The following is a 12,009-nucleotide window of genomic DNA, read 5'->3' as shown; positions in this document are numbered from 1 at the left end:
GCAAGCACCATGGTCCTGTCTGCCACTCCTTCAAAGTATATACCTTTCCTCCTCCCAAGGATGGGAGGTCAGAAGCCAGACACACACACGCGTCACAGACACAGGAAGGGAGGGATGCAATTGATATTTTACCAGGCAGACAGCCAGGTGATTTACCATATACATTCATTTGAGTAGGCAGTTTTTTCAAACCCAGATTCCTATCTAAGCATGCACATAAATTTAACATCCCAATGTTGCAGTACCAGTCTGTCCTTTGAGCATCTGTCTGCTCTTCACTTTATAAGATGTTGCATCTGCTTATTAGCAGGGAAAAGTCTCTTGAATTCCAAGTCATTTTTCAAGCCTATCAAACGGGGAGAATTTCTGTTCTGCATGTTTCATAACTATGTTACACATACCAAATAAAAATGGATTAGACAGTAAAAAAAAAAAAAGGCACTGAATAGCAATCTGCACTATTTTCTCCCTTCATCTGCTCTTTCTCTACCCTAAAAGGCTTTTCCAGTGCTTAAATAGCTTCAGATCAACTGGAAAAGATAGGTCCAATGCAAGGGTAACCTTATGTGTTTCAGGAATTAAAACGACCTTAATTATTGATAAGGAGTTTATGGAGTGTGCCATTTACTAAAAACCTGAAATGAATTAATCCAGTTAACTCATGGGAACTATAGCTTTCACAGTTCAGTAACCAATACATTTTTCCTACTTTAAAACTAAGAACATTTCTTCCCAATGATGCAATTTTAAGTTAAACTGCATACAAATGTTTAAGACAGAGTTTCATATACAACAGAATTTAAGTTTATCTGGGGACCCTCCAGAAGACCCAAACAACTAAACACCAGAAACAAAACAAAGCAAAGCAAGTTCACATCAAAACAGCAAGCCAACCGGCTACGCATACTGAGTACTTTTCTTAAAACTTAACTTTCCAAACTGGACAAGGTAAGAAATCAAATGCTAAATTAACTTTATCTTTAAAAGTGGAACTTCCTGGGTCTGTTAGCTTAGTTGCAAATCATACGCTTCAGGAATCATGCAATATAAACATATTAAAGGCATATACTCAAAAATTTATAGTAGTTTCAAAAACTCTAAGCTACAATTTATTCCCCATATTAACTAGAAGAGTTTAGTAGAGAAACAAGTTCACAGATTTCATATTTAATCTTTGCTTGCAATTGTTCCACCTGTTCTCTAACCCTCTAAGAAATAAAACAAACAACAACGACAACACTTTGAGATCTCAATCCACTTTACGAAAAGAAAGCTTTATGAAAAGCCTGAACAATGAATTTAAACATTAAGGAGAAAATGAGAAACGTTAGGTGTGTGAAGTAGGAAATGTTAATTTCATGCACTTAGGAACACACACTCACACCCCACAGTAGTAGAAGCAGTAGAAGAGGAAAACACTACATGTGTAGGGGTAGAAATATTTGTTACATCATGATGCTGGCTGGCGATGGAGGGTTGCCGCCTTAGAGCCCCCTGAATGGAACTTCCACTCTGGAAAGCATTCACTACATCCATCTGCAAGGAATCAGAGATTGTGACAGCTTGCTCAGCAAGAGAGAGAGAGGAGAGAGAGAACAAGAGAAAGGACCATTCCATCTACCAACATATAAAAAGTAAAGAAAAAGGCACTTTCTATACAGCAGATAAATAGGATTTTTGAGATGGTGGGGTAGGGGTAGCTAGGAAAAAAAAAGAGCTTAGGGCATATAGCACATTCTTTCATAATAAGTTAAAAGCTTCATTCATTCCAGACATCAGTACTATTTTCCAAAAAGAATAAATTTTATGGGTTGGGGAGGCTAGAAAGGAAGTTAAGGATCACACACAAACCACCTCCCAGGCCAAAAAGCCCTTTGCCCATGCTTTCTCCTACCTGTTTACCAGGCCCATACCTGTGTCTGAATTCTGTTCAGACCTCTAAACCACAAGATCTGGCCACGCCGCAACTCTCTTTCAGCATGATCAATTTCTTCCACATCTTCTGCTAATTCTTCCTCGGGTATTTCTTCCTTCTGTGTTCCATGACCAGCCTCTTTTAGGAACTTTAAACGGCTAGTAGGAATTGTTGAAATAAGCTACAACACAGGGGAAAGAACTTAAGAGACAAATCATACTACGTGATTAAACTGACCAACTTTTATTTTATACTGATGGTATTAAAAGCTGTGAACATATCCAACTACCTTTATTTGTCAAGGAAACTGTGAAATCTTTCTCAATTTCTCTCTCAAGATAAAAAATATTCTTTTAGCTACACAAGATTCAAGTTGTAGGGGTAGGCAGTTTCCCTGGATAGAAATTAATTTGATTATAATTTCATTTTAGTTAGAACACCCAAGGCAATAAATGCAACTATGTTTTGATAAACATATTTATACAAATTCTACTTCAAATACGTGAAAATGGCAAGTGGAACCACTGAACTGCAGAACAATTTTGTATTTTGTTAGTGCTGTAAAAATTCAATTAGGAAAAAGCATGAAGACTAAATAAATTCTACTTTATCTTTAGAATAATTTTACTACATTTAAAAATAAAAGTTTTAAAACTGAGTAACATCTAATAGCAACATAAACCCCCAAAAATTAAGGGTAAAAAAAAAATCAATAAATTATATGTTAGTGTTAACAGCCATCCCCTAAGGAAAGCCATTTATTAGGGGAAAACCAGCTCATTGTCTGAGAAAAACTGCACGGAACACTTGTAGTCCAATCACAATTCAGAGAGGTGTAAAAAAAAAAATCTCCATACGGAGTAAGTAAAACCTGTTTTGCTGGCCACCAAATCAAGTAATCCTTCTATGATCAACACACCACACTGGATCTGTACGCTGTAGTGCATTTCCTCTTCCTGAAATGAGTAATATGTTTCGGAGGTTGTGTTCTATCAGGAACATTAACAGGTATGTAAAAGGATAATCAAAAAAGAAATATGGGCCCAGTACAGATCCTATTAAAAAGACCTCTATTAGAGAGGTCTTCAATTGAGTAGGAAGAAAAATTCAGAAAAAAATGTGAGTAAAAAAGGCATAAAATTAAGATTAAAAAAAAAGTAAAACCTGGAAGTTTGGTTTAAGTGCTTTGCAGAATGACAATAAACTGGTTCACATTAAGCTGTACTTCATAACATGTTCACATTCCTTAATGAAAATGTTAGTATATATTCTTACAGTAGTGGTGACATGCACAACACAAACACTGCACATGCCATCACCACTTACTTCCCTTTAAAAAATGACGTACAGTGGCAAAGACGGATTACAGCAAAGAAGAGGTATATCTCGCTTTTTAGGCACTGCATTTTATATACAGTTCAGTCTACATAATCTGCTTTTTCAGATAGCATTACATTTATGAAAACATTTGCTAAATCAAACAAGATCTTTTCCTATGTTATATCTGATCATAGATTATACAGCAAAACAGGGAAATAAATATGTATGTCATTTTTATACTGTTATAAAGATTTTATCCTGAAAATGCAAATACAGGTCACAAAATAAAAATAGAGCTATTAGTTTCCTAACACATTATAGATACATCTTTAATGACTGCTATAAAACTTGTACTAAAAAAAAGTTAAGAACTATTTAATAGAGTAAAACAGTACTTTTTTCCAAAGGCCTCATAACAAGCAGGAGCATACTAGAACAAATTTCACGTTTAACAAAAAATCGTATCCTAAATTTCCTTCTTGACCAAATGGTAACAATTTAGAATCAAGTATCAAAACCACTTAAACAAAGTACACACCAGATTTTTTTTCTTAAAAAAAAAATCATTTTAGGTTTTAACAAAAACTGAGATGTTTTACCTGGCCCCAGAGTAACGTTCCCATTCCTAGGAATATTGACCATAGCCACTGTTCTATTGAAAGTTCTGAACAACTGAAAGGTTTTCCACCAAACTGCACAATTATTATCTAGAGGAATAATCAAGAATAAATTTATTTAAGCCCTTAAATCTTCAAAATTCAAGCACTTAAATTAAAAAATACCCAAATTTATGTCCCTCAAACTCAAGCTGAATAAGCACCATTCCAGTGAAACACAATACACAATTGAAATAAAGATATCTGCATCAAGTTGTAAAATAAACATTTCAAGCTTTAATTGTGCTTATAAAAAAACTATGCTGTTTTAAATATGATACCATGTATCTATATTTTAAATTATCATTTAATATAATTCTCTCAATCATTTATGCCTTTCACAAATGGCAGTACAGTTTCATGAAAAAGACCATAGTTTATGGAATAGTGGACAGAAATCGAGTCTTCTTTCTAATGGCTGTTTACTCCTATCTAACATTTAGGCATTAAGATAGCTATGAATGGGCTGTAAGAGAAGAGCAACTTGCAAAGTTTTATGCAATATAGGCTAGGTTGGTTGGCATGCTCTCATACTCACTTCTCCTCATAAGGACTAAAAGGGCATAACTCAGGTCTTATGTTTCACTTATACCCAAAGACACTAAGCTACACAAGGAAATGTTGAGAATGACCACTCTATTCTGAGCTGAACAAGTCTTTGATATAAATAGCTGCCAAGGGCCCAGCATACTAGTTTAGCGGCTAAAGTCCCTGCCTTGCATGCACCAGGATTCCATATAGGCACCAGTTCTAATCCTGGCAGCCCCACTTTCAATCCAGCTCCCTGCTTGAGGCCTGGGAAAGCAGTAGAGGACAGCCCAAAGCTGTGGGACCCTGTACCCACATGGCAGACCAGAAGAGGCTCTGGGCTCCTGGCTTTGGATTGGCTCAGTACTGGACATTGTGGTCACTTGGGGAGTGAATCACTGGATGGAAGATCTTCTCCTTCTCTCCTTCTCTCTCTCTCTATATATATCTGACTTTGCAATAAAAATAAATTTAAAAAAAAACCCCACACATTTATGGGATAACAAGTGATACTTTGATAAACATAATGTTGAAATCAGTGTTAATTTCTGTCTCCATAATCATTTATCATCTTTGGGATAAAAACATAAAAATCCTGCCTAATGCTCCCGAAACATACAATTATCATTTATAGTAATCCTATTCTGCAACAGACTGTCATACCTTATTTTTCCAAACTAACTACAGCTCAGCAAATGCCACTGTAAAGTCAAGAGTGTTGTACATTTATCTCAATTTTTAAGAGATGCTTATTTATTCACTTAAAAGGAAGAGCAACAGAGAGAGAGCAAGGTGAAAAGAGAAAGGAGGGAAAGACAACAAAGGGAGCAGAATCTTGCAGCTGTTTTTTACTCTACATCCTGTTTTAACAGCCAGCTCTGGGCCAGGCCAACACTAGGAGCCAGTAATTCTTTGCCTCCAGGTGAACAGAAGGAACCCAGGCATTGGGGCCATCTTCTACTACTTTTCTCAGAAACATTAGCAGGAAGCTAGATTAGAAGCATAGCAGCCAGTTCTCAAGCTAGCACTCAGTCATTCAATCAGAACCTTCAACCAGAACAAAACTGATTGGCAATCAGCAATGAACTTAAACAGAGGTGTAAAACCGAATTAATGCTTTTTTGTAAACCATGAAAATACAAGTCTATATTATTCATACTTTTTTTTTTAATTTAAGCTCTATCCTTTTTCATATTGTAAGGAATGTAAGTTTTAAAATTTGCAAATTTTGGCAGCTACTTAGCTATTGTATCAATCATTTAATAAGCTTTGTAATATCCTTATTTAGCTTCACAAAAACTAAGAACCTTTGAATTTTAGAGTTGAAAGAAATAAAATGATCTATTCAGATGTGGCTTCAGTTTCTTCTAAATAAACCAGAGATCGAGTAGTCATTAAACAGGATCTTAGATCAACATGAAACTACAAATATATCATCAAATAGAGAAACCTCCCAGACTGGCTGTTCCCACCCCCGCCCCCCAAGCACCTTCCCAACTGTCAAGTAATTTCTGGAAAGGCCATGTTATATTTAAATTTGAAACTACTTTTTCCAGTTACCCACCTGTACCACAAAAGTGCCTAAAACAATAGTGCAGAAGATGGCATTATTAAAGATTCCTTCAAATACATTCCTTTCACCATGAATTTTGCGGGCATTTATCTCATTGAAAAGTTGCATCAACACAAAGGTATTAAAAACAATTGTATAATGTTCCGAAGGAGGAGCATGCAAAGGTGCATTTCTTCCACTATCAATATCAAAAAACTTTTCTCCTGCAAGAATAAAATATTACTATTTTGTAATTACCACACAAAGCAACAGTATTTCAAGTATTCAATAATAAAAGTTTGCCAGATTCTCCAATTGATCTGGCATGAAATAATAATAATAATAATAATAATAATAATAATAATAATAATAAAAGTGGCAGGAACCTGGGATTATCTAACACAACTGCCTTGTTTAAATAAAAGGGAAAACTAAAACCCTCCTCCTAACTATGGCAATTTACTCAAGATTACATATCCAAATTTGTGGGTGAGCCTGGGTAAGGAATCAACTCTTCATTTCTCCCCCCTGTCCATCTCACAATGCCTCCCCAAAGTCACAAATTATACAGAAAGGAAAAGGAAAGAAAGTGGGAAATCAGTAACCAAACACAGGGTCTTAACAATTTTGTATAAAAACATCTTGGAAAAGAACAGCTCAGAAGAGATACCGAAGCTTTATCAGACACTGATTTCTTACCAGCAAATAAGAGTGTAAAGACCACTACCAGTTGATAGAACGCATGACCCAAGATATTCTTCATCATTGTGCGTGAGATGAGAGGCTTATTTCTACCATAAGGTTTCCGAAGCAGGAGAGACTCAGTGGGTGGTTCCGTTGCCAGAGCCAGGGAAGCTAGCGTATCCATTATGAGGTTTACCCAGAGCATCTGTACAGCCTTAAGTGGCGAATCCTAGAAAAGACATGTTTCCTAATAGACATTCATAGCTATTCAGGCACTTAGCAATTCTCAGGAGGCCTTCAAGGTTTAAACACTTCAGGGACAGAACAGGAGTTCAGTTTATATGAATTAATCTAAAACATTAAATTTCATCATATAAGGCAGTTCTGATGCATTTCTACTATAAACGAGTTTTAAAAAGCAAATTGCCACCTACTTGAGTAATACAAGCGCCTGTGAAAGCCACAATGACCGCCACTACATTCACAGTAAGCTGGAACTGAAGGAACTTGGAGATGCTGTCATAGACATTTCTTCCCCACATGACTGCTTTCACAATGCTAGTAAAGTTGTCATCTGTGAGGATAATATCAGATGCTTCTTTAGCTACATCCGTGCCGGCAATACCCTGCGAAAAGAAATTCCAAGAATTAGACCGAATGCTTAAAGTAAAACTTTCAAGTATTCAAAAGGATAATATACCATAAGTAAAAAGTTTCCCACTAGACTTCAAACATACAGATTCAAATTTATGTTAAAACAAAGTAGCATACTTATTTTAAATGCTGAAGTAGCAAAAATCAAATATAAAGAATGAAGTACCGAAAACAAACTTCAAGTTAAAAAAAAAAAGAGGAATGAACAAAGATTTTACATAAATTCCTTTCAAAGGTCACAGGAAAAGGAATATTTAACAATGGCCACTCTCAAAAATAAAGGAAAGAAAATTCTGCAAGGAAACCACAGTAGCTGAAAGGAACTCAGCAGACTCAAGAGAGCCAACATGAGCCAAGGAGCGGCAGCACACAGAAGTAGTCTTTCTTGCACTGTACAACTCTCCTTCAAGGCTGGGGTCCTAGCAACACTAGGAACCCCTGGAGTACATGTGAAGGTGGGATGAAAAGCAGGGTAGCAGAAACTCCAACCACCTAGGTTAGAATCTGAGCCCACTAATATTAACTGCCATGGAATTGTAGAGGACTAAAAACAAAGAAAACGCATACTACCACCACGAAATAATAATAATAATAATAATAATTATAATAATTCCTAGATAGGTATAGGACATTTGATTGGATATCATTCTCATCAGAACAACTGATTGGATATACAAAACAGAGAGAGAGGTATTTTCAGACAAGGCTTATGGGAACTAGGTAAGTTCCTTAATGTCTCCTCCGTTATTCTACATGACCCTCAGTCTATAACAGCCTGATGGCACTAATAAACTTCAGCTACTGATCATCAGTTAGCAGTCCGCATGTATTCCTTCGGCTCCGTGCACCAAGTCCATCGCTGCAGGACAGTAAACAGACTCAAAATTAAAAACCGTATGCAACAATAGAAGAATGAACCTAAAATTCTGAAAATTATTTGCAGCTTAAGTTTTTTTTTTAAGATTTATTTTTATTACAAAGTCAGATATACAGAGAGGAAGATCTTCCGTCCAATGATTCACTCCCCAAGTGAGCACAATGGTCGGTACTGCGCCGATCCAAAGCCAGGAACCAGGAACCTCTTCCGGGTCTCCCATAAGGGTGCAGGGTTCCAAGGCTTTGGGCAGTGCTCGACTGCTTTCCTAGGCCACAAGCAGGGAGCTGGATGGGAAGTGGGGCTGCCGGAATTAGAACCGGCGCCCATATGGGATCCAGGCGCTTTCAAGGCAAGGACTTAAGCCTCTAGGCCACGCCACCGGGCCCTTGCAGCTTAAGTTTTAAAGTCAAATCAAATTGAGAATGAGTAAGGGGGAGCACAAAGATCCTTCACTTTAAAAAGTTATAGAAAATGGGTCTGGTGGCGTAGTCTAGTGGCTAAAGTCCCTGCCTTTTACACGCCAGGATCCCATAAGGGTGCCAGTTCTAATCCCTGCAGCCCTGCTTCCCATCCAGCTCCCTGCTTGAGGCCTGAGAGAGCAGTCGAGGGCGGCCCAAAGCCTTGGGACCCTGCACCGTGTGGGTGACGCGGAAGAGGCTCTGGGCTCCAGGTTTTGGATTGGCTCAGCTCTAGCCTTTGTGGCCACTTGGGGAGTGAACCAATGGACAGAAGATCTTCCTCTTTGTCTCTCTTCCTCTCTGTGTATCGGACTTTCCAATAAAAATAAAATGATTCTTGAAAAAACAAAACAGTTATAGAAAAGTTTAACTCTCATCAATCTTTTCTGAGGGAGCAAAATGAAAGAGACGCTTGCACTAGACAGAGAGTACACCAAGGAGGTACACCGACCAGCCCGCGGGAGAAGTGCAGGAAATCCTCTAGTAAAAAGACCAACAAGATAGCCTATGTAGCTAGCCGCCAAAAATGTGGGAGGTGATCTCTAAGACGCTACAGCTGCTACGACTGCCAGATACTTCTGATGAACTGAAAGGAGAATCTGGGAAGGAACTAATAGCAAGTACTTTGAAAGATTAAGGCGACAACACCAGACAGCAAAATAACATAAACAAGGCAAATAAAAGTGATGACTTCCAAAGAACACAGGAAGTTGTGGAGGGAAGGTAAAATACAATGGACCATAGCCCTACCTGGAGCTGGCAGTTACAGTCATAATTAAAGACTGAATACCGATGTAACCAAAATTACATAACCAGGGCACTGCCTTACTGAGACAACCAGGAAACAGGTAGTGAGCGTGATCATGTAAAAATAGTAACTAATCCTATACATTAAAAAAAAGGCAGTACTACAGTAATGTTTATGGAAGGACACAGTGAAGGAAAAAAAATGAGCTAATAGTTGCTTTTCTTTGAAGAGACAAAGTGGGATGAAGAATATGTTAGGGCATTTTGGTATTAGGTTTTATAGAAATACCTGATTGTTAAAATGCCATGCATTATTGTTCAAATGAAAATCCTCTTAAATATTCAATGAATAAACAATCCCAACTTAAAAATTTTATTCTTTAACTCTCAATCTGAATATTTTAGTTACAACATGCACCATACTTGACACATGTAAGAGCTTATAACTTATCTAAGAGCTCATATCTTTTCCTACCATCCTAGCCTGCCTTCAGTAATGGTTCCATCAAGTCAATTCAGCCAGCAACCCTTTTCTTGTTTCTTCTTAATTTTTGACCTACTGATCCACACCCCTGTTCCTCGGTTATAAAAGCTAATGTGATCTTGTTCTGATCAGTGTTGCTGAACTCAATCTCTCTTCCCCTCTGCAAGTCCTACCTGTTATTCACTCTGTCATCTGCTGAACAGTATGCCTTACTATCCTTAATATGGATTTACATAATTTTCCCTTAATAAATGTAATAAAAATAGAATTTAAATGTATCATTGAGGCTTGAGATCTATAGCAAATCTATGATTGTAAGCATTTTATTTACAAAATCCTCTGTAAATTTTACTTTGTTGTTACAAATTTTCATCTCTTCACTTGAAAAGAAGAGTGGCAGACTGCTTCCTTCTCAATATCCACACCAACCATGGCTAGTCCAGGCCAAAGTAAGGAGCCCAGAACTCCAGTCAGATTCTCCCAGTTAGGAGGCAGGGATCCAAATACTTGTGCTATCACCTGCCACTTCCCAGGCATATTAGCAGGAAACTCAACAAAAGGAGAATGGCTAGGCTGTGGGGACACATGTTTCTCCAAACCTGCATTCCTGCTGCTTTCTGGTCACCACCTTTCCTCCACCCTTCTCTGACTCTGAGCCTGCACAGAATTTATTTCTCTCCGGGGACATTCCACTACAGGTCATATTTGGGGGGGTCAATCATTGAAATGTGACATTAATCTGATGGAGTAATACATTTCAATGCTGTTATTTCATTATGTTGGATAATGCACAAATTGGTGGGTACTGAGAAAGTCTTAGAGGAGCTTTAAAAAAAGGAATAAGCTGTTCTACTGAAATTACACTGAAAAATACTACTTCTTGCTGAAAGCTATTTGACATATTTAGAAAGAACCAATTAGCAGAAATTTCTTTCAGGTATCTAAAAGAATCCCTGAAATAAATAATTTTAAGTTTTAACTAAAAATATGTGCAATCCAAAGTAAAATTCAAGGTTGAGCCAATGGTGGTTTCAAGTTAAAGCCACTAAACACTTATCACGTTCTGTTTCTACTTTTAAATTTATTTTTTCATATTACCATTTAAAAAAATGATAAAATTGGGCCTACAACTTTCAGAGTTTGAAAACATACAAACCAGTCATTGTAATGTATTTTTGTTTGCATCACTATATTTACTCTATTTAACGTCCAAACCGTCCACTTTACACTGAAATTTAAAGAGAGGTTGTTTTAACATGCAGTGCATATAACTGCCCTCCTGGTCAGCTGTCTAGATAAAAGTATCAATAAGGATTCCACTCAGAGTTCAAAAGCAGGAGCAGTAAAGGATCCTGTGTTCCTAGAGTGAATGAACACAGGAAAAACTCGCAGTTACTCCAATGCTCAGACCACCCTTACAAGTCTTTGCAAGTTCATACCAGTGCAGCTGCCGACCAAGCAAATTTGGGCTGGGGTAGGATAGGGATTATTGGAGTTGCTGCTTCAGGTTAAGGGCAATTTACCCACTTCCTTTCCTGTCACACTTTTGTTTTAAGGCTGCCACCATGATGGTTCTTCTGAAATCAGATTTGAACAGCAAAATACCATGTTGCAAATTGTGCCAATAGCTTTGGGTACAGCTAAGTTTTCATCCAAAGCCTTCGGGACAGATGGTATTCAGAAGTCTAAGTATCTCCTATTTTTAAAAGATAATGATATCCCTTGTTTCACAAATTCTCCCACAAGGGGCTAGTTAGCACACCACAAAAATACATTAATTGGTCTTTAAAGGCTATTAGCATGGACGAGGAGGCTCAGATTAGTTCTGAACAATTTCTGTAATTATAAAAATCCACTGCTAATTTCAGTTTTCTGATAATTCTGATACCAGAATTTTGGATACGGATCTGTATTTTCCAAAACAAAAAGAAAATAAAAATACCTGTTCTGCCTACACAGAATGATGATATTCAATTACTCTGTAAAACATTTTTCAGTTAAGTGAGAGATTTCGCTTTTAAAGACACATAACTGTTCTAAACCAGAGACCTGCTTAAAAGTACATAAAATAGTTAGACTTCTAAGCCAATATAGGCTTATTCACTTTCAAAATGATCTTAAAAGGCAGTTTTTA

The 12,009-nt window shown here is 37.2% G+C and overlaps 1 protein-coding gene across 10 annotated transcripts in view; it reads right to left on the bottom strand.

Annotated features, from left to right (window-relative positions):
• Positions 1 to 12,009, bottom strand: part of ATP2B1 (ATPase plasma membrane Ca2+ transporting 1) — a 108,850-nt gene that overhangs the window by 8,637 nt on the left and 88,204 nt on the right. For 3 of the 10 annotated variants that reach the window (XM_040980943.1, XM_040980966.1, XM_040980952.1), the window contains 6 exons: positions 7,090 to 7,281; positions 6,671 to 6,884; positions 5,984 to 6,195; positions 3,835 to 3,942; positions 1,914 to 2,096; positions 1,385 to 1,536 (listed from right to left, as the gene is read on the bottom strand). In XM_040980943.1, coding sequence (XP_040836877.1) covers positions 1,385 to 1,536; positions 1,914 to 2,096; positions 3,835 to 3,942; positions 5,984 to 6,195; positions 6,671 to 6,884; positions 7,090 to 7,281 — 1,061 coding nt within the window. Of the gene's footprint in view, positions 1 to 1,382; positions 1,537 to 1,913; positions 2,097 to 3,834; positions 3,943 to 5,983; positions 6,196 to 6,670; positions 6,885 to 7,089; positions 7,282 to 12,009 lie in introns of all 10 variants that reach the window. The other 7 variants (XM_040980931.1, XM_040980932.1, XM_040980973.1 and 4 more) reach the window with 4 other exon arrangements.

This window comes from Ochotona curzoniae, unplaced genomic scaffold (genome assembly GCF_017591425.1).
Source record: "Ochotona curzoniae isolate NIBS_2020 unplaced genomic scaffold, NIBS_Ocur_1.0 contig_1014, whole genome shotgun sequence".
NCBI lineage: Eukaryota > Metazoa > Chordata > Mammalia > Lagomorpha > Ochotonidae > Ochotona > Ochotona curzoniae.
This window is presented reverse-complemented; position numbering and strand designations above follow the sequence as displayed.